The sequence below is a fragment of the Myotis yumanensis genome, unplaced genomic scaffold (assembly GCF_028538775.1).
Source record: "Myotis yumanensis isolate MYYU_CA2020_CCGP unplaced genomic scaffold, mMyoYum1.0.hap1 SCAF_6, whole genome shotgun sequence".
Classification (NCBI taxonomy): Eukaryota; Metazoa; Chordata; class Mammalia; order Chiroptera; family Vespertilionidae; genus Myotis; species Myotis yumanensis.
The window spans coordinates 6349708-6372600 of record NW_027223757.1 but is presented as its reverse complement, the minus strand read 5'-3'; the positions used below and the strand labels follow the sequence as shown (position 1 = coordinate 6372600).

At 40.7% G+C, this 22893-nt stretch overlaps 1 protein-coding gene and 1 long non-coding RNA gene across 3 annotated transcripts in view; one reads left to right on the top strand and one right to left on the bottom strand.

The window, feature by feature from the left end:
- The window catches only part of LOC139013005 (uncharacterized), a 43007-nt gene extending 20210 nt beyond the window's left edge, over positions 1-22797 (top strand). Inside the window, exons 2-6 of one of the 2 annotated variants that reach the window (XR_011471918.1) lie at positions 9821-9939; positions 19615-19687; positions 20176-20289; positions 21602-22030; positions 22143-22797. This is a non-coding gene — a long non-coding RNA (uncharacterized lncRNA). Of the gene's footprint in view, positions 1-9820; positions 9940-11118; positions 11963-19614; positions 19688-20175; positions 20290-21601; positions 22031-22142 lie in introns of those variants that run through there. The other variant, XR_011471917.1, reaches the window with a different exon arrangement.
- The window catches only part of NOX3 (NADPH oxidase 3), a 53647-nt gene continuing 50099 nt past the window's right edge, over positions 19346-22893 (bottom strand). Inside the window, exon 13 of the mRNA XM_070419179.1 lies at positions 19346-19472. Coding sequence (XP_070275280.1) covers positions 19346-19472 — 127 coding nt within the window. The remainder of the gene's footprint in view (positions 19473-22893) is intronic.

Below are 22893 nucleotides of genomic sequence, written 5' to 3'. Positions count from 1 at the left end.
AACAGACCGGTGAATCTCAGAGGGAAGGGGTGGGGTGATGGGAAGAGATTAACCAAAGAATTTATATGCATGTATACATAACCCATGGACACAGACAATAGTGTGGTGAAGGCCTGGGGGTAGGGAGGTGGGAGCTGGGTGGAGGGGGTCAATGGGGTAAATAAAAGGGGACAGCTGTAATACTTTCAACGATAAAGATAAATTTTGAAATATATATATAAAATTATCATCCCCCCCACAAAAAAAAGAATATAATGGTGGGGGTGTTAGCTCCCACTATAGTAGCAATCATGTTGCAACAGATAAGTGACTCAAATCAATATGTTATATACCTTAAAGCAGGGGTCCTCAAACTACGGCCCGCGGGCCACATGCAAATACAAATATTGTATTTGTTCCTGTTTTGTTTTTTTACTTCAAAATAAGATATGTGCAGTGTGCACTGGAATTTGTTCATAGTTTTTTTTTTAACTATAGTCTGGCCCTCCAACGGTCTGAGGGACAGTGAACTGGCCCCCTGTTTAAAAAGTTTGAGGACCCCTGCCTTAAAGTTGCACAATTTTATGCCATTTACATCTCAATAAAGCTGGGTTTAAGAGAAGGAAAAAAATAGAAATTAATAGCCAGTGATTAGGATGGTTTCACATATAACTGGAACTGTTTTTTCAAAACCCAGTTATTTTATTATTGGTAAAATTTTCAAATTGACATGTATTTATTAAGTGCTTCTGATGATTCAAGGTTCCTTCTAATTCCATCTTAATTTCTGATTCTGTGACCTTGATTTATATTAGTCTGTGTTTAAACTCTGCTCAATTGAAGAGAATAATAATATCTATTTCTAGTAGCAAAAGCTAAGAAAATAATGAGTTACATTACATAAATTAAATAATTGTATTCACTTTAGAAACTGATATTAATATTTTGAATTTCTAAAGTTAAGCGTAGTAATAATATCCCACAAGCTCTCTCAACACCTGATTACTTTAAATCTGAAGGAAGGAGACATGAAAGAAAATCCAGTTATTCTCAAATAGAGAAGAAATGTGACAATATTCATGGCAGCCTTCGATAATTAATTCCACTAATATAAGTGACTCCTTAAATTCCTACTTAAAATATGTTTCCAAGTTAAATATTATAAGTTTAAAATGGACAAATCTACATTAATCTAATGGGTTTCTTGACAATTTGAAATGAAACATGGCTTACTATGACATGATTTTAAATGCATTTATTTAAATGTGTCATACTTAATATGCAACTTTGAAAGTCCCTGGGTTGACATCAAAATATATTAATCTATCTCTGATTTGCTCTTCTGAAGTTTGGCCATACTTCTTAGCCTCTCAGGAAACTGATGGAAAATTCCCCAGGCCTTAGTATCATTTTCTATAATGCAAACTCTATTCTGAAATGACTTTTTGTAGTTCTCTATCTTCAAGCCTGAAATTGATAGACATTTAATTATTTTAAATCGTTGCTTAGTGTCTCCTTAGGGTTGTCACAGTATTTGTCTTAAAAAAGTGGTACCCTTTAAAGAAAAAAATGCCTTAAATTTACTAATGAGGTTTAATAGGTAGGAAGTCGATTCTATTACAAAAACAATTGAAGGAAATGGAGGGAGTTTTGGGGTCCTTGTTCCTGGCCATTTAAATGCCACTGGAATTCTCAATGTTGGTTTTGGCTGTTCTAAGTGTAGTGTATTTTGCGTGTGTGTGTGTGTGTGTGTGTGTGTATGTGTGTGTATGCACGCGCGTATTCCATTCCCTAGACTGAGATCCTGAAGCTCTATTTTTTCCAAATGTTAAAACCCATCTAACATCTCACTTCTTCAAAGGCACCCTGAATGAAGCTAAATTGTTCCCATCCATAGTAGTTCTTAATCAGATGCCAGGGGACCTTACTCTTTAGCCATCCTTACCCTCATGACCTCTATTGTTCTCTTTTTTCTGGGATCATTAACATGACCTCTAGACTTCTTAATGTTGATTTCAATTAAAGGTGATGTTGTGCCTCACTCAACTTGCCCAAGGTAAAGCAAAGTATTTTAAAATATGCTTTGAAAGTGGAAAATCCATTATTTCCCTTCTTCACTACTAATGGGAAAAGGGGCTGGGATGACTCCTGGTGTGTAGAATACAATCACGGGGATTTTAGTATTTTTTCTGGCATAACAAGAGGAGGAAGGGGAGTTTCTACAATGGAGTTGGTTATAATGTTGGGCAATAGAGAATGTTTTCATGTCATTAGGCTCCATGGACATATATCAGGCTCCTGGAGCTCCATAGATTGATTTATTTATTCACTAGAGGCTCGGTGAATGAATTCGTGAAAGGATAAGGTCCCTAGGCCTGGCTGGGGCCTTCTGGCTGCCAGTCGGGGCCTCGCTTCCATGGCTGCTGGGCTGGGGACTTCCTTCCTTCCCCTCCGCCCCCTGGTGGTCAGTGCACGTTATAGCGAGCAATAGAACTCCCCATCTCACGGTCAAACTCCTATGGGGACACTTTGCATATTAGCCTTTTATATACATAGATTCATCCATCCATCCATTCATTCATTCCACAGATATTTTTAGAATGCCTTCTGTGTGTCATGTGGCAGGGCAAAAGGCTGATTTTTGTGCCCTGGAGTTTTTTGTTTTTTTTTTTACTCTAGGTTAACTAGTTTTGTTTTCTGATTTGTCTTAGTTTCTCCCTACCTGTGTTCTCCCTACCTGTGTTCAAAGTGAGTTCAATAAATCATTTTTTATTGACAATGATGTTTCCAACAAGGCTTTTAACCTAATTTATTACTGAAAATGTCTTATATGAGAGTTTTTCCTTTGCCAAAATAATTTGTCTCCTTTTTTCCATGTTCTTTTCTTTAGTATCAATTAATTTCTTTTTTTTTTTTTTTTTTTTTTTTTTTTTAAAATATATATTTTATTGATTTTTTACAGAGAGGAAGGGAGAGAGATAGAGAGTTAGAAACATCGATGAGAGAGAAACATCGATCAGCCGCCTCCTGCACATCTCCTACTGGGGATGTGCCCACAACCCAGGTACATGCCCTTGACTGGAATCGAACCTGGGACCTTCGAGTCCGCAGGCCGGCGCTCTATCCACTGAGCCAAACCAGTTTCGGCTCAATTAATTTCTTATATGACTATTTGTCATTCCCTTTCTTATCTCCCTATCCTCTTGTATTCTTCCTTGACTAACTAAATAGAAAGGCTTGGAGGATTTTTTTTACCCCAGTTTTAAAAATCTCTTTCATCTCTACATGACATTTTTCCCTTTCTAATAGCTCTTTCATTTTGGTGCTTTTTTCTTTTGCCTTTTATTTGACATTGCTTTTTATTCCCATGCTCAGTGAAGTCAGTTTTTTTTTTTTTTAACACATTCTACCACTTCTTTTCAAGTTGGCCTGTATCTGCTCCCAGCTTCTCTCTCTTTTCTTCTTCTCAATAAATCTTTTTCTCTCTGATCTTTTCCTCTTTCCACGTCTTATCTTCTTTCCCCATTCTTCAAATTGTCCAATATGCCTTCATCTTTGTGTGTGTGTGTGTGTGTGTGTGTGTGTGTGTGTGTGATTTCCTTCTTCCTTTTTTTCAGTTCTTTTATTTCTACTTAGTACTTTAAGGGGAAGAACAATTTGGAACCTTTTACTTTTTTTTTAGCTATTGTTAGGAAAGGCCAGACATTGCGGGACAACACCCCACCTCCGGTCCAGCTCACCCCAGACACAACTCTGAGATATTTCACTTGGATGGTTTCCATCATCTCAAACTCTACCGGGCAAGACTGAGATTGTCCTCCTCAGTCCTGGCCTCCCTCCCTCTCCTAGAAACGTTTCTCTTGTTCCTATTCACGGCAGGAGCACGTTCCCAGCCACAAAGCTCGAAGTCAACTTGGAGTCATTCTTGCTCATTCTCTTATCTAGTCGATTTCTAAGTTCTGTGAATAGCTTTTCTCCTTTTTCTCTTTCAATTTCTACTGCCAATACCCCTGCAATTGGGTTACAATTTCCCCTTTTAACGGTTCCTTTCACAATCTCACCCACTCCATTTTGTCTGACATACTGATGCCAGAATACTATTTTTTAAACTTCCAGACTTTGTTTTGCCAATGGAATAAAGATTGCACAAGACTGCACAGTTCTTTGGGGACAGAGTTATGGCTAGAGCCCAGGATTTGTAAACTTTAGTTTCTATACTTTTTTCTACTAAACTATACTGTGTCTTATGAATTCCAGCATAGGAATCCTTTATCTGTCCTACTTATCTCTAAGTTCTTTAGTTTTTCTGTGCTTTGTTTTAATCTATAAGCTTCCTCAGTCCTTTTGGAAGTAGGAAGAACCTTAAAATTTAATCAAATCAAAACAAATGCTGGCCCAAATAAAAATGCTGTATAGACACGTAAAACTATATCAAACAGGTGGAACAAATATTTTTTTCTTTCAGAGACAAATCCTACTGAAAGAGTTTGGTTTCAGATGCTACTGCCTACTGAGTCTGGACGATTTCTTTTATATATATATATATATATATATATATATATATATATATATATTTTATTGATTTTTTACAGAGAGGAAGGGAGAGAGATAGAGAGTCAGAAACATCGATGAGAGAGAAACATCGATCAGCCGCCTCCTGCATATCTCCTACTGGAGATGTGCCTGCAACTCAGGTACATGCCCTTGACCGGAATCTAACCTGGAACCTTCCAGTCCGCAGGCCGACGCTCTATCCACTGAGCCAAACAGGTTTCAGCGACGATTTCTGATTCGAGAGTCTCCCTTCACTGACTCTTCCTCCAGGGAGCGTATCTGTTCTGATTGCACAAGAGAGAGGTAGCCCTTGGTACTGAGCTCTGGTTCTTATCATGCTGGGTTGCAAGAATATTTGGATAGCTCACTATTTTAACATCATTAAAACCCCATTTCAACAAAATCTAAGTTAAGGTTGGAATGAGCTAACAAGGCTATTTATGAAGTCTTCAGTTGGTCCTAAGAGGAACCCTATAAGGGACCTAGTGTAGTGGACTTCAAGCCCAAGAGTGTGGGAGGAATTGGCAAACAGAAGCAGAGAACTTCAGTGTTGTCCCGCAGCTCTAAGCTCACAGGCACTCGGGAAGCACGCTCTACTGAAACCCTAGGGAAGGGCTCTGCTGGACTCAGCCTCCTCAGGGCCCTCTAGAGCTTCTTGGCCATGCCCATTGTCTCAGTTATTTGTGAACCTGTCTCTCATGCCACCCCATTGTAACAAGTGAGAAACTGGTTCACTGTACAAAGACCTTATTTGGCAATTTTCATCTTCAGTGCACTTTCCAAATGTTAACTAATTAATCTGCTTGACAGTATTCCATTTAACAGTGGTACATGTTTTATGTTCATAAACTCTTATAAGCTTTTTATTGCTTTGATATTTTATTTTTAGGTTGTTTTTTTTTTCCCCTGTGTCCCTCCAAGGCCAAATTAGCATAATTCTTTGCTGGCATGGCGCATGTTCTCCACAATCTGGATGCCTTCAAGGTGGTAGATGGCCGAGCAAGAAAATAAGATGAGGATGAGGGAGGCAAAGGAGGAAACGGCCTCACCCTTATGAATATCAGAAATGCCACCAGAGACGGATCCGGCATTCAAGCAGCCACTGCCTCTGATCATGCCACCCAAACCCATCCAGCCCCTGAGCGCACTACAAGTATTTACTGAGTGCCTACTATGTGCCAGGCCTGTTCCAAGCACTGGGGATAGTCTTTGTCCCAAGGAACCCCAATATCATACATAAGCTTCGAGAGCTTCCTCAAATATTCCCTAAAAATGTCTCCTTATTCTATAGCACTTCCGAGGGAAAGGAGCTCCACACAGTTGTTTTCCGTGGGTAAATACAACTTAATTTGTCTGAACACTTTCTCTTTCAAGTTTCAAAGTCCGCTCCCAAAAATTAGTGTCCAAATCCACAATCTTCGCAACTAGACAACTAGTTCTTGAACTTTTTGGGCTATGAATCCTGTAAGTATATGATGATAACTATGCACTTGCTCAACAGAATCAACAGAAGAAATATATGTATGACAAACATAGATAGTTTTATTTATACATCTATTTATATGCAGATATGGAAAAACATGCATGCCATTTTGAGGGGTTTATAGACCTTCCAAAGTCTGTGCGTCCCTTGTTAAGTAACCTCATCGAACCTAGAAATACCACTCAATTATATAGACTTCATCTCATTTAGATTTCAGCTATCACAATTAGCTTTTACAGATTGGAGAATGCGGTTATTAACACGGATTCTAATAGGCACGTGTGTTTACTTCTTTGACCTCTTTGATCTTTTCTTTGAATTATTTGGGCCCTTATTAAGGCAGAATTGGCAAAGCAAGAGCTGTGGATATAAGATTATTTTAGAGAAGAGAACGAGAATATTGGCTTCCGCGTCACTTAAGGACATTGTCTTTAAGGTGTAGCTATAGTGGTGGCATGCTCCATGTCCTAGAGCAGTGATGGCGAACCTATGACACGCGTGTCAGAGGTGACACGCGAACTCATTTTTTTGGTTGATTTTTCTTTGTTAAATGGCATTTAAATATAAAAAATAAATATCAAAAATATAAGTCTTTGTTTTACTATGGCTGCAAATATCAAAAAATTTCTATATGTGACACGGCACCAGAGTTAAGTTAGGGTTTTTCAAAATGCTGACACGCCGAGCTCAAAAGGTTTGCCATCACTGTTCTAGATGGTGACTGAAACCCCGGGTTCCATCCCTTTTTCCAGAATAATTGGTCTTACAGTCCCTGAATGTGTTCTCTTACACTTGCCTATGAGGAATTCCATCTGCCAGTTTTCTGCTCCCATACGCAGACTTGTGAAATTTTCACCGTTTCCTCTGCATAATGGCATGATATTTCATTATTAAAAAGAACTTAGTGTCATGGGCAAACCTGAGGATTTTATTGTAAACAGTCTCTTGTTACATCTTAGCATCCATTTGTGAGTTGGAACCATTTAAAAAAATATTTATCCTTCTCTATCTCTCTCTTTCTCATTTTTTTTGAGCCAGTGTCAGTTCTTTTCCAAGATAAAACAGTTAATTAACTTCTGTGTTTGATCCCAAATGATATTCAGCAAAATATTAACAGTGAACATCTCTGTGATCTAGATTGCGGATGATTTTAATTTTATTCATTTTGCTTCTCTGTTTTCGCATTTCCTATAAGAATAGATACTGCTTTTGTAGTTACACATGTTATTAAATGCACATAGTTTTTAAAAATGGAATCTTTCCCGAGTGTCACTGAGTATTGAAAGGGTGGACATCAAACGGATTCTCTTTCCCAGTATTAGGGAAGTGCACAAGCTCTCTTGCCTTTCTGACAAGAGATTATTCTATTTAGAAACGTCTAGGCAGTCATATCCTTTGGTCCTTCCTCCTCGGTGCCTGTCACATTAGCAGTGTGACAGGCACCTCGGAGGCCTCCATGGAATTGATCTGTCTATACACATTTCAGTGGATCCAGAATTCCCACCGGTGTTTCCTCTATCTAACCTCTTGGAGAGAGCCCATTTATTCCTAGTGATCATTCAAGTTTGGGAAAGAAAATCATGACAAAAATGCATTCTTGATCCAGCCAAGAACATATTGTTTATTTATTGCTCTTTGATTTTGTACCTGTGACTGATCTGCTTCAAAAGTTAATTTAGAAGTGAGATTGTTGGTGATGCCTTCCTTTATAAACTGATTCATTCCGCAACCTCCTTTTCAGACCTGCCTGCACTTTCCATATTGTGATCATCAATCAGTTGGCCTCATCGATTCTCTCGCCGTCTTTCTGCCTCCCATGATTCTAACACAGATTTTAATATTAGGATTAGTCCCTCAGAAATGTCCCCCAATTTTTTAAGCTTACAATTTTTTTTTTTAAATTTTGCATTTGTTCTGCTATGTATGATATTCCTTATATTTTTCTACTTGGGCACATTGATTTTTAATATGGTGTCTTTTCAAATAGTATCATTTTTTGTTTTCTGTTTTTTAAAACTTCACTTTGCTTGCAGATTATACTGAAATAGGCTAACCTCTTATCTTGATATTTAAGTACAGGAGTCCTCCCTTGTCCATGGTTTTACTTTCCACAGTTTCAGTTACCCACTGTCAACTGTGGTCCGAAAATATTAAATGAAGTATTCCAAAAATAAACATTTCATAAATAGTAGCGTTATGAAATCTCCCACGACCCACCCCATTGGGGCAGGACGTGCACCAGCCCTTTGCCCAGTGGTTCCACGTGTGTATCCTACCCACCCTTAGTCAGTTATCAGATACTTTGACAGAGAGAGACCACATTTACCTAACTCTCATTACAGTATATTGTTATAGTGGTTCCATCTCATTATTGTTGTTAATCTTGTGCTGTGCCTAATTCATAGATTACACTGTATCGTAGGTATGTGTATGCAGGAAAAACACACAGTAGACATAGGGTTGGTACAATCCCTGGTGTCAGGCTTCCACTGGAGGTTTTGGCACGTATCCCCCACTGGTAGGGAACTGGTCTATGGCATTTCTACCCTCCAGTGATTCTATTGTATTTTTTTTTCCCCATAGAGTTCCTCAATTTCTTTCCATCCCCTCCTGTGCGCCTGCACCATATCCTTCCTATACAGAGTTTTTGCTTGGCAGCAAGTCTCTCTGGTCCATTCCATGTTAATTATATCACAGTCCTCACAACTGCCAAGTGTTCCCATCTGGCCACTGGGTCTGTAAGTCTTTAATGTTTATTTGAAGCGGTTATGCATGCTGGATTGGGCCTTCATCACTTCTCCCCTCCATTTGTTCTTAGATGAGGGCATCCTTATTTCATTATCCTCAATTTCTTCAGATGTATTCTCCACTTCCTCCCTGATTGCTTTATTTGAATCTTGGATACCTCAAACACTATGTTTGTATCTATCATCCTCCCCATTTCCTGATTTAAAATCTTCTGAAACTTGAAAACTATCCTTAACTGTCTGGTGCTATTTTACCTCAAACTACATTTTCCTATATAGACTCTACTCACCAAAAAATATCTTGGTTCTTGGTAATCTGTGAATGTCTTCCTTATACCGTTATCTTGTCTACATATTCAGGCTCTGGAAATCTGTTCATCCTTAAAATTCTTTATAGAATCTACCTTACTTTGGGAGGTTGTACTGAGGTTTCTTGCCTTGCAATCGATATTTGACCCAGGCATGATTCAAATGGAGTCCCTATAATTGTTAATCATTTATCCTCCTCAACACCAGCAGCCTATTTCATAAAGGTCACTATAGGTGTTTTGAAAGGCCGTTCAGGACATGGATCATGGCCAACACTGTCTCTTTGTGAGTCAGTTACCCAATCTACTAACAAACCTGATTTCTCTGCATCCCTCATCTTAGAGAAGTTTGGTTAGGGCAAGTGACTGGGTATCCCTGAGCAGTTGAATTCCAAATAGAGATCTACTTATTTTCTCATTATTTAGATATTTTTATTTGGTGTGATGGAAATAACATTGAAGTAAGATTTTAAAAATGTGAATTTTCATTCTAGTTATATACCTTAACTGAGTTAAACCAGTCTGGACCTCTTCAACGGAAAACAAAGCATTTGATGTAGTTGGCCGCCAGGACTCTCCTTGTCTTCGACTTTCTGATGCTCTATAGTGGACTGTGTATTGGGAACAATGATGCGCCCCAGTAGCATGATAATTGGCAGACAGAGATGCGATTTCCAGGGCCATGAACTTTCATGTGAAGTAAAGTTGTAGGTTTTAATCGCTTAATTATTTAATGTCTTTCTTTCCAGTGATGATGAAAACGATGTTGTCTGCCAGGACCTCGAAGAGCTGAGAATGACTGCCTTGACTCTGCACATGAAGGATCGGAGGCCCAGAAAGGCAGACTCTTCCCAAATGGGGAAAAGGGGTAGGTCCCAGAATGAACCACAATGTTGTATGTATAGAAGTTTCAGTTGGCGAATTATATCATCCTTGGTTCCTGGACACCGTTTCCAGAGATGGTTTTATGATAGTCAGTGGATGCTGTTTCAGGTCCTACGTTCAAAATGGTTTTGACTTCTTATTTCCAAAACTACTTTCATCAGAGTAACCACTATTCAAGGAGAGCAATCCCACTTTCTTCTGGGTCCTCAGACCAAGGGTCTGTTGGTTGTTGTTTTTTCCCAAAGAAAAAGAAATCTAGGCATTTATGTAGAATTCTCATGAGATTTCACTCAGATTTTGGATTTGGTATCGCTGTTGATAGAGATGAGATGGTTGTGTTAAGAAATTTGATTTAAATAGTTTATTTTAATATTAAACAGTATGTCGCATATACCAGATCCATTTTGCTGGTGGAGGTCAACATCTGCCACATGTGGCCGTTGCTGGACACCAGTGGTTCTACTGAAAACGCACAGTGGTCCTTCCTTCAGTTTTGACCTCTTTGTCTCTGACGTTGCCTATTGACATTCATCTTTCCCCTGGCCTTCCCTATAGACAACTGCCTGTTTGTTTGTTTATATTCTTTTGCTGAGGTTATGTTGAGCTGGAAAAACATGGTTAGACAAAAACCCAGTGTGTTAGCTGTTACTTTCCTTCCCCTTGGTGATGTGGATGTGGGAGTGAGCGGGTCAGGGGCCGCAGCCAGAGACAGGAGACGGGGTGCTGGAGGGGGTGAGCGTAAGGAGGGCTGGGACAGTCAGGTGCTCCGGTGCTCACTGCGCCCATCCTCTTTGCTTTTAATCGCAGCCCCCCTTGGGCTGTTAGCGCTTGTCTCTGCATGCTCAGCACCGTTGCCCTGCTGGTCGGTAAGCCCTTTGAGGGCAGGCGTGGGCTGTCTCCTCTGCCTTTCAGAAACAATGTTAATGTGGGAAGAACCTGGTCTTGGAGGTTAGACCTCATTAGTTTAGAATACAGGTGACTCTGTATTTGTTGTGTGACCATGTGCATCTAGTTCAGTCTTTGGGTCTCAGGGCCCCATCAGTAAGAAGGGGTGATTATAATGACAGGCGTCACAGATTTGCCGTACAGATTCCCTCATTCACTTATCCGTTCAACAGATACTGACTGAGCAGGTCTGCTAGTATCTGTTCTTTCTGCCCAGCCCTCTAGGTGGGAGGATACAATGTTGATGACAAGACAAGAGCCCTGCTGTTGTTGAACTTCCCATGAACCAGATGTGAGAAGAGGTGAAACCTTTGGCATTGTCCCAGCACAGAGTCCAGCTCGGACCTGCCTGTTTTCTCGGACCTCCTCCACACTGTACTCAGTGTCCGGCACTGACAGGCCACACCATGCACTGAGGGGTCCATGACACCTGGAATCCACAGCGGAACCACTAGGGGCGCATCCACACAGTGGGCGGGAGGTGAAGACAAATGCTTCCTTCCAGTTCTGTGGTCCACAGTGTAGCTTTGACATGGAGAAAGTCGTAGAAATAAGGAAACGGAGACTTTCTAACTGCGTTAGGGGAAAAAAAGTAAACATTTTTTTATCATGCACATAAAATATATACATATAATTATAAATTTAAATTTTGGAGAGTGGCTAAATTCTTCCAATATTGTCCTTAGCATCTAAATTATTTCAGCAACTCCTGTGAATGTCCTGCCTTGCATGTTTAATGATGTGTGTGTGTGTGTGTGTGTGTGTGTGTGTTTTGTTGCCCAACTGAACTATAATCTCCTTGCAGACAGCCCCGCTGTCTTATGCAGCATTCACCCAACAGGGCAGCTGTGGGCATAACTCGTGTTCAAGGAGCAGGAAAGCCAGAATCGCAGTTCGGGCCCCAGCAGGCACTGCGCCGATGTTGCCAGGGTTTGGGGAGTCTTTCTCGGCTGCAGCTGGATATGTGACTCCCACACAAGCCCGCGTGGCTCTTTCACTCTCTCTGTTTGCGCCACTGTCACTAGTCCATACCTCCAGGCTTTTTCAGCTGAAGAGGCTGACCGAGCAAACCAGCGAAGGTACGTTTCATCCCCTCCGGTGGAGCATCGTGCCCTCGTACATACACACAGTAACAGTCCTCGCGGACGCACCGCCCTTCTCAGCGCTGTGTGCTCAGCAGCTCTCCTGGCCCGGCACGGAGCCCGCGTTCTGTTCCCATTCTCATCTAAACGATGCTCATCATAGAAGAGTTTTCAATCCAGGTAAATATCACCTCCTCCCGGCATCACATCCACACGCCTGCTCTTGCCTCACGCCGCCCACTCGCGGGAGATGCTCCGCTGGTGGGGATCGCAGCTTTGCTCCTCAGTGAACGAGAACAGCTCCCAGCGCCTCTCCTGCACAGACCTCTGCGACTTGCAAAGGTGGGAATAAATCAGAGCAGGGAGGAGATGCCACAGGAAGCCAGAAGCTAAATGCTACATCGTGTCGCAGGAGGTCAGAGGGAGCGAGAGCCTGCCTTTCCTGGCAGCCAATTTCTTCCTGCTCGTTACCTCGGCCGCAGCCCCGTTAGAACAGTCATTCCGGATCTGCTGGAAGCTGTCACCCCGCTCCTTCCTGCCGTGGCAGCTGGTGTGGGAGGCCGCAGACTGCTCAGTCCCTTCCGGATTCTAGACACACACACACACACACACACACACACACACACACACACACAAAATGAAGCTTAATTTGTTACAAAAGAAAAAAATAAAGTGGCAGGTTACCCTCAGGCTCAGCGCATGCACGGGGGGGGGGGGGGGGGGCGGGGGCGGGGGAAGCAAAGATAAATGCCTGCAGGTAACCTGCCGCAGACACGGATTCCGCTCCCTCTGCCCCCCCCCCCCCCCCATGTACCACATTCATCATGCCCGATGGGGAGACAGTTCAAAAACTTAAGCAGTTTTCCAACAAAGACGCACCGTTTAAAAAAGACAATAACACAACTTCATTTTGTGTCGCTTTCTTTGTACCAGCAATGAATCTGAAAAATGTGCTGTGGATGTGAGTGCAAATAATTAACGCCCGGGTAGGGACGGGAGGGAGAGGCGGGAAATAGACACGCCTGAGCAGAGGGGGATCCTCTTTCCCTGCCTGTGACCTTCCCCAGATCGCAGGACCCGGGCCAGGTCTCCCCATTCATCACAAGGCTCAGTCAGCTCTGCCCTGGCTCCGGGACCAATTCAGACAACAGATGGGCGGTACTGAAATAGCTCGATCCTTTCATCCGTGGAATGTAATATGCAGGCTTCCCAGACCCAAGAGCCCTGTGATGTCCCTGGGCCCCTGGGCCCTCTGTCTTGGTTCTCACTGCCCGGCTGTCCTCAAATGAGTCCGGGGATCTCTGCTTCTGACACCCAGGCCTGCAGCTTGTACCCTGATTCTTGAAGCTTCCTATTGATGACACTGGCCACTCTCAATCCAACATGCTGCCCACCCCGGATTTCCCGGGTCCGCTTTCCTTCCTGGGATGTGCCTGTCCTTCTTGGAAGTCCTAATGTCCACTCTTGCCTGACCAGGTCCTCTTCTTTGTCTTGCATGCCCAGCTGCTGTGTGCCCTAGCCCCTTCCCGGCCCTCAACCTGCTGTAGTTTAGAATGTCTGTGCCAGACCCCTTCTCCTGTTTTCTGTCCATCCTGTATTCCTACCATACCCCAAAGTTTGAAGCAATAAATGAGTAGAAGGGGAGAGGAGATTCCTAGAACTCAATGGAGTAGGGCTGTGGCCACAGGTACCGAGCACTAGAAAAGGACACCACGGTGGACTGCAGGGTCTTGGTGTATAGTCCTAAAAGCCTGAACCCCAAAGTGACTGAGACAGGTGATGGTGTGTTGACGGTAAACTTTTGAAAAACCTCTAGTCATTGGGAGACAAGCCAGGCTTCCTAGTCACAGACACAATGACAAATTGGACCTGCTCTTTCTGGTTCAAGAAAACCAGGTGTCCAAAATTTATGGGGTGGGTATGGAGAGCCCTCCGCTAGGATGAACTTGGAAAGCACCATCCACTGAGGAAGATCTCTTTGTCCCATGCTAACTTGAGGAACCATCCCTTGCCTCTCAGAGCAAAAATCTACCAAGAATGGTGTCATATTGTGAATTATATCAGATGCATACAAAATTGCAGCATCTGTAATACAAATTTAAAAATTCAGTTTTTAGAAATAAATATCACTGAGAGCACCGAAGCCTTCCACCTGTGTCCTTACTCTCATTCCTCTTATCAGAAATCACCAGTGTTCTGAATTTGGGGCTTGTAATTTAATCTCTGAACATTTCTGTATGCTTATATGCATGTGATTATGTGTGTGTGTATGAGTAAATAGTATTTTGCACATTTTATAGTCTTATTTGAGTAGTTCCACACTACATGTATTCATCTATAACTTTTTTTTTCTTAGTATGATTGTGAGGCTTATTCATGTTTTAAGTCTGAGATTGGCAAACTATGGCTCATGGGCCAAATCTATTGGTAGTCTGTTTTAATACATCCCTTGAGCTAAGAATGACTTTTTATGTTTCTAAATAATTGAATAATAAACAAAATCAAAGCAATAGTCATGACAGAGGCCATATGTTTATGGAAAAAGTATGACAGTTCTTGTTCTTTTATTTTGTCTTGGTTATTTTCTATCTCTACATTCTTCTAAATACACTTTTAAAAATAGCCTGTCAAGTTTCCTAAAAAACCTTTTCAGAATCTGATTGAAATGATTTAAAAATATATACATATTTGTATTGACTTCAGAATGGAAAGGAGAGGGAGAGAGAGACAGGAACTTCAATGAAGAGAATCATTGATTGGTTGCCTCCTGCATGCCCCACACTGGGGATAGAGCCCACAACCCGGGCATGTGTCCTGACTGAGAATCAAACCCTGACCTCCTGGTTCATATGTTGATGTTCAACCACTGAGCCATGCCAGCTGGGCTGAATTGATTTTGAATCTACGGGTTCTTTTGAAGAGAATTGATATGGTATCTGTATTAGTTATTCATTACTGCTCTAAGAAATTACTAAAATTTTGCATCTTGAAACAACACAAGTTTAGCCATATGTATTTTTAAGTCAAACTCCAAGATGAATATCACTGGACTAAAACTCAGGTGTTGGCAGGACTGGGTTCCCTTTTGAAGAGTTTAGGGCAGAATCCATTTCCTCGCCCTTTCCATTTGGGAGGCTGCCCACATTCCTTGGCTCGTGGCCCCTTTCATCTTCAAGTTATTCAGCATTCCATTCCAACCCCTATTGTCACCTTGTCTTCTCTGACTTTGACGGACTCTTCTACCTCCGTCTCCTACTTGTTACCTCTCTGTGAAAACATTGGGCCCACCCAGAAAAATTTAGGATGATCTTTCCATCTCAAAGAGAATCATGTCAAAACAACCACAATTTCATCTGGAACCTTAAGTTCTCTTTGCCAAATAACCCCACATATTCAAAAGTTTCCGGGATTAGGATGTGGAGATCTTTAGGCCAGAATTATACCTACCACACACCCATCTAGTGAGTTTTTCTCCCATTTCTTGTAATTTTAAGTTCTAAAACTTGCAATTGGTTCTTTTTATATCTTCTATTTCTTTGCCGAGACTATTTTTCCATTTGTTTCACGAGTGATCGCAGTTGTCTGTTGAAACATTTTTAGGATAGCTGCTTTAAAATCCTTGTTAGAGAATTCCAACATTCGTGCCATCTTGATATTGGCATTTGTTGATTTTCCTTTTTTATTTGAGTTGAGATGTTCCTAGTTCTTTGTATGACAAAAAAAAATTGGACTGTATCCTATACATTTTGAACATAATGTTATGACATTATGGTTCTTTATTTAGATCTTCTATTTTCGTTGGCAGTTGACAGGTTTAGGTTGAGAACACACTTCCTGGCCCACTTTTGTGGTTTGTGCTTCCAATATCAATTTAGTCTTCAAAGCCTTTGCAATGCTAGTCTGATACACCCTACTTGTATGTACCCAGAGGCTAATCTGAAATGTGGAGGTATTCCTCATCAGAGTTCAATTCTCTAATCACTGGCTGTGTTGATTTTGGTTGGTTTCACACAGTGGCCTCTTGGGAATTTGCCCAGGATTTCAGACACAAATTCATGAACCCTTTCTTCAGCAATCTTCTCTCTGTAATCACCCCCCCCCCCCGCCCCCACTCCATCCCCTGCCAAACTCTCTCTAACTATGTAGACATTTGTTTAGTGTTGGGCAGGAATGATTGGCAGGTCTCCATCCCACAGTCTCAGGGTGGGGTACAGGAGAAGCGAAGGAATAGCACCTCTGTTCATGTTAATGTGGGGGAGATATGGTTGATAGAGTTTTATAATTTTCTTTTTGAAAGTTTCATATATATTGTTGGGATTATTTATTAAGACCTTATATGGTTTGATGCTGTTCTTACACTTCTAAACATTTAAAAAATGAGATCTGAAGTTTGAGGTAAGTTGGTTAGGGATTTGGAAGGTGTGGCATGAGACTGTCACAGAAAAATGTAATGGTGGGGGTCCTGTCCTTAGCTAGGGGACTTCTTAAACGAGTCAGTAAATTGAGACTAGAGTATTATTAAGCTGTTATCTTTAAGATCAATTAGGAATTTTTATAATAATTTGAAGGTATTTGATAATTCTTAACACAGCTTTTCTTCTCTTTGGTTTGAGGGGAAGAACTGAGAGAAAGTAACTTAGAAGGCTGCAGATATTCTTATGATTTTTGTTATATTTTCCTATCTGGATAGGTCAGACTCTACATAATATGTAGGGAAGTAGCCTAAAGTTCGCAACTAAAAAATAGAGATATTTTTAAAAGCAGCAAAATGTGTTTCTTTTAAAAAGAGACTTTATTTTTTAGAACAAAACTGAGAGAAATGTATAGAGCTTGAATTCTTTGTTTAAGGACAAGTATACTCTAATTTATTACACAAAATTAGTTGAATATAGAGTACATTTTATTTTCAAGCATACAGGGAAAGAAAAATAATAATTGAATACAACTAAGAGAAAATATTTTAATAGATCAAATTTTTCTGCTATAGTAAAGATTTAGTATATACATTTGACTGCTGAAAGTTCTAGTTGTAAAGGCTGAATCAAACTTAAATGGAAAATAAATATACAGAAAGACTGGGTATATTAAAATTAGTCAAGTTTGAATGATATCTTCAAGCAATATTTAAAGATACTGAGAAATTGCAATGCGGAGTTAGTAATAATAATTTTGAGACATCAGGGAATATACCCAACTTTTCTCCTAAAGCATATTTAAAAATCGTAGAATTAATGTCAATATCTGAAGATAAAGTAAAAGAAATGACCAATTTATAACTTAGAAATCCCTAAAAGAGCTTAACTGGCTGTCTGACTTTATAAAAACAAATCAGACCAATTTAATTCTTTTTTATGACAGAATGACAGCATTAAGCATAAGAAGCATTTATAAAATACACCTATTTTAATTTCAATAAATGTTTTTTTCTACTGTATATGGCATGCTATCTAAGAAAATATGGGGTGGTGTACTGTTCTCAATGGCTAGTTATTACTAACCTGTTCCAAACTGGAAGCTCATAGTGAAGGCAGTTGCAAGAATTAGTGGTGGAATTATATGGGTTTAATAACATGATTAGAAATCTAAAGAAAGGTTTTTAGATATCACTAGTTAAATCTGTAGATCTTATGAAGCTAAATACTAGTATTAGTCTCTGATGGTAAACTTCAAAACAATCTTGAAATATTAGAAAGAAAAATTCTAAAAAATTAGCCAGTATTAGTAGAGAAAGTTATAAGATATGAATAACACATTGGGAACATTTTTGGGGTAAAACAATTGCATGATAAGGAAAGAATAGCTCAATGGGAGTATAGAATTTAAAACAAAATTCCAATATGTTTGTGAGTTGGAAGGTGAGTTGGAATATAAGAGTCAAAGTGATCATAGATCAAAATGTTATAGTGATAAAAAGTATTTGTCAAAAGAAAGTGAGAAAGAAATAAGAAAGGAAGAAAAGAAGAAAGAGAAAAGGAGAGATAAACAGAGTTTAGTTGTACTGAAAAGCATATGGGACACCAGATCTAAAAAATCACTCTGCTCAATACTGGTCATGCTCCTATCAGAATATTATGCCCATCTGAGTCAGCTCCTTTTAGAAGGATGTGAAGAAATAGAAATGAATTTAAAGATGAGCAACAAGAATGATTGAAGGGCTACCATATATATCCTAGGCTGCAAGGTTAAGAATCCAGTATTGTTTGGACTAGAGAAGGTTTGGGGAAGGGATGATTTTATTGTTGTTTTCAAATGTATAATGGATTTTTGTAAAAGATAACCCTCATTGATGATTTCTCAGCTCTATAGGGATGAAAAAAAGCACAAAGGAGCTAAAGTTTAAGCAGAAAAGACCAGGTCTGGACATAAGGTAGATGTCTCTGCCATCAGAGTCATGGAAATTTGAATGGTTCTACCAAAGACTGTGATCCAAACTGTCATGCTGGTCTCCATGTTGGACGTCCCATTAAGCATGAAAACACGTTTGAGAAAGATTCTCTGTATCAGTGGTCAGCAAACTACCCCCTGGCCCACAATCTGCTTTGGATAGTCCAAGAGCTAAGAATGTCTCTTACATTTTTAAGTCATTGAAAACAAAAAAAGAATATTTTGTGATATAAGAAAATGATATAAAATTATATTTCAGTGTCCATAGATGAAGTTTTAATGGTACCCACCCACATCCACTCACTGGCGTATTGTTTATGGCTACTCTGGTACCTTGCAGTGGCAGAGTTGAATAGTTGTGACTGAGACCATAACCCACAGAGCTTAAAATCATAATTATTTGGCACTTAACAGGAAAGGTTTCCCAACCCATGACCTTTATGATTGTAGCCATATATATATTTCAGAGAGGAAGTGAGAGGGAAGGAGAAATAGAAACATCAATGATGAGAAGAATCATTGATTGGTTGCCTCCTGCACATACCCCCATTGGGGATTGAGGGCACAACCCGGGCATGTGCCCTGACTGAAATATTAGAAAGAAAAATTCTAAAAAATTAGCCAGTATTAGTAGAGAAAGTTATAAGATATGAATAACACATTGGGAACACTTTTGGGGTAAAACAATTGCATGATAAGGAAAGAATAGCTCAATGGGAGTATAGAATTTAAAACAAAATTCCAATATGTTTGTGAGTTGGAAGGTGAGTTGGAATATAAGAGTCAAAGTGATCATAGATCAAAATGTTATAGTGATAAAAAGTATTTGTCAAAAGAAAGTGAGAAAGAAATAAGAAAGGAAGAAAAGAAGAAAGAGAAAAGGAGAGATAAACAGAGTTTAGTTGTACTGGTTCGTTGGTTGACACTCAATCAGTGAGCCACACTGGCTTGGCTGTAGTCACTTTTTATCTCCCAAGTCTAGAAGCTTTCTTTGTTGTAATAAAAATGGACCCCTCTGGGGTCTGCTGACGAATATAAGCGGCACATCCTTTGAAGGGTCTTTGAGAGAGCTTTGGGCCCACAGAAGAACACTCCAATGCTGCTGCTGCAGGAGGGGTGAGAGAGGAAATAAAGGTCATACAGGTCAAGGCTGGCCAGAAGCCAAGACAGAATTGCAAAAGCTGGGATGTGGTTGTGGCTGTGACTTTACTTATTGATTTTTCTCCATGCACTTCCTTTTTCCTCAGATTCTCTTTTCCTATTTCATCACCATGGTCTCCCAAAGGTCCTCAGGGTTCTGTTATGCCCTAAATCACACAGGTAGGTGAAGCAAAGAAGATTGAGGCTGGTAAGGTCATGATGACTGGGGAGGGAGTTTCAATACAGAGGTGATAGGTCCTGGATTTTTAGTCTAGTAACTTTGATTGACATCTTCTTGGATGGTAGAATGTAAGCTCCTTCAGAGCAGAAACCTGGTCTGTGTTTCTCATCTTTTACTGTAATCCCACCACCCAGAATAGTGCCTGGCATATAGACAATTAATAGATGCTTATTAATTGAATGAATGAGTTAATGGTTATTACCTGTGTGGTCTCGGGCAAGACACTGGACCTCAGTCTCCAAAACAAAGATAATAATGGCTATATTGTATGTTTTATGGAAAGTTAAGTATGATAATTCATTCAAAAATATTTAAAAAGTATTCGTTATTACTCAGATGCTGTTCAAGCCTGTCTTTTTTATAGATAATACAATTTATACTAAAGTCATAACAACCTAGTTTATTTCTCCTGCTGGAATTACTTTAGTTTTCAAAGAAGGCCAAAGAGAAGAGTTGGAAAGGAGAAAGACATTGCTGAAAATGTGGCCACCCAAAAGTTGTCATGTCTAATCGAGGCATTTCAGAAAACTGTGCTGAAGAGGTATTTTTGCATATAGTGACGGTCCCAGGGATGCTCAAATCCCTAGTCATTGCTACTGCCAACCTTGCTGACATATAAACAACACCATCAGTGAAAGAACTTGGGTTATCTCTGGAAGATGGGAGGGACTAGTCCCTATATGGACTTAGAGAGACCATGTTTTCCCTTGTCTTGCGTTGTGCTATTCCTTACAGCATTTTTCCAACCTCTGACATACTTTAATTAGTTACTTTAGTCTACATCAACAGTTCTACTTTGCGGTGCATAAAATTATCTAGGCCGATTGTTAAAACTTAGGTTCCCAGTCTTGAGGTGAAGGAGTACATTTTTAGCAAGGCCCCCAGGTGACCCCGAGGCACATGGTGTGTGGGCCACACTTTGAGAAGCACTGCCTCAGAGGAATTCTTCCCATGCCAGGCTCTGCCCACCACACCACCTCTTGCTCTTCATACTTAGTTTTTGTTAGGAAGCACTTCTATAGTCTCATTCTACTTAGCTCATGTATTAACATGGTTCTCTGTCCTGTATCACACCCACATTAAATGATGTGTTCCAGGACCATAATATCCGTGGCAGAAATTGATGGTTCAATTACATTTCAAACTCTGTCTTCAAAGAAACATACTAAGTGAATTCATTTGTAAATGACAGTATGTTTAAACTGTATAAGTCTCATTTTTAAAGGCATCAGTCCCATGGCTACATTCGAGAAAGTACTTTTTTCAGGAACTATTTCTTATTGAAAAATATGAGTTTATGACTTCTTGAAGCAAGTGTAATAGAAGGCAGTAATTAGGAGTGCTCTTGGTCCCACCATTTTATTGCTGATCAACTTTGGGCTCATTAAGTGCCTCCTCAAAGCCCTGTTTCCTTTCCTATAAAATGGGAGAACTATCGCACATAGCTCCTAGAACCCCCGTGAGGGTTAGACACACGGTACAGCTTTCTGCCCCATGCTTGGTACACAGTGAACGCTCACAAACAGCTCAGGTTATGGCCCACGCAGTGTCCGCCTGCTCTCCAAGCCGCACAGAAGATACGAAGTGCGCTGTTAACCCAGAGATGATTAGGGACTTCCCGGATCAACACTCTGTCACCAGGATTTTTGAGTTCTGTACTGAAACCTTTTGAATGACAGATGGGTCAGTGAGCAGTCCCAGCGTGGCTCTGTGTCTGATGCCCAGAGGTAGCCTTGCATCTAGGTTCAAAGATGCTGTTGTGGGTGGTGATATTTTTCCATTAGCATAGGTGTCACCAAAGAGATGGCCACCGGCCCACTCCCAACAGGCTCAGATCGCCCTTTCGTTTGCAGCCGCGGCCAAGCTCGCAGAAGCTGAGACCGCCCTTTGATGCTCTGCCTGGAAGACTCCATTTCAAAGGATTCTGATTGCTGGCGGCCAGGTGGACCGCTGCTGTCCCCACAGCTCACAGCCACTGGTCTCTTTTGAAGTTGTGGCTATTCCTCGGCACAGCTAAGTCTCACAAAAGCCATTTATTGTCTACCTTCCATTAAGGCAGAAAGGCCAGTCCTTCCACAAACTGTGCATTCCTGTCCCCACCCGGGGCATTCCTTTGCCCGGCTCAGCATTTGTGATTTCCAAGATGGAGATTTCTTGTCACAAATGCGAACTGCGACTCACAGAGCCCAGCATCCGCCCACAGCGGTTAAGACACGGATGTGGCTGTATTTTTTCCCCCTCCTTTACGAGGCAATGGACAAGTGCAACAGAACCCTAATGGGGTTGGTAAAGAAAAAAATTTTCCTATAAAATTTAATCACCCACGATTGCTTAAAGAGCAGATTCTCTGTAAAAGAAGTATAAAAACACGAGGCATTGTTCTTCTGTTTACAGCCTGCCGAGCTTGCACATGCAGGAGCTGGATCGGGGACGCTGTGGCATTGATCAGCCGGAGCTGCTGACTTTGATCAGAAAAGGACAAATTTTACAGAAGCTGCAAAGACGGTTAACATTACAGCGTTGTATTTAACTCTGATACACTATAAAGAAAATCCTCTTTCTCCTCTCTTATTTGCTAAATAACTATCATCTTTTCTCTGTGGGGTTGATGCAGTTTTCAAAAAACGATTCAGCAATGCCATGCATGAAAGGCATTGGAAATGTCACCCACTGGGCGATTTCCGGCCAGCAGATATATGGGAGATGGGTGTGCCCGGGAGTCACTCCACCGTCTTCCTGGATTCTCAGCTCCTGCTGCCTTGAGCCCTTGTCTCTTTAAATTGTATGTTTGTTTTTATGTGTTGGCTTTTATGCTTGGTAAGTTATAACCCTGTAGGGGCAGACCCTAAACCCCATTTTTAAAAAAATCAAATTACTTTATACCCTGAGTGCTTTCTGCAAATAAAATCGATACACAGAAGCTTCCTGTGAATTTATGAAGGCTGAGAAGGAAGACAATGAGAGCTACAAACTGGGTATCAGACAATGGACACGACTTTGGGGGAATCTTTCCCAGAGGATGTTTTTCATTACAAATGCCTCCAAATGAGTTACCGCACAATTCTATTTTGTAAGACATCTTCTTTTTCGTAACCACAGATGATCATCGTGTTGGCCAGTTTCTTATTTTAACCCATCTCCCGAT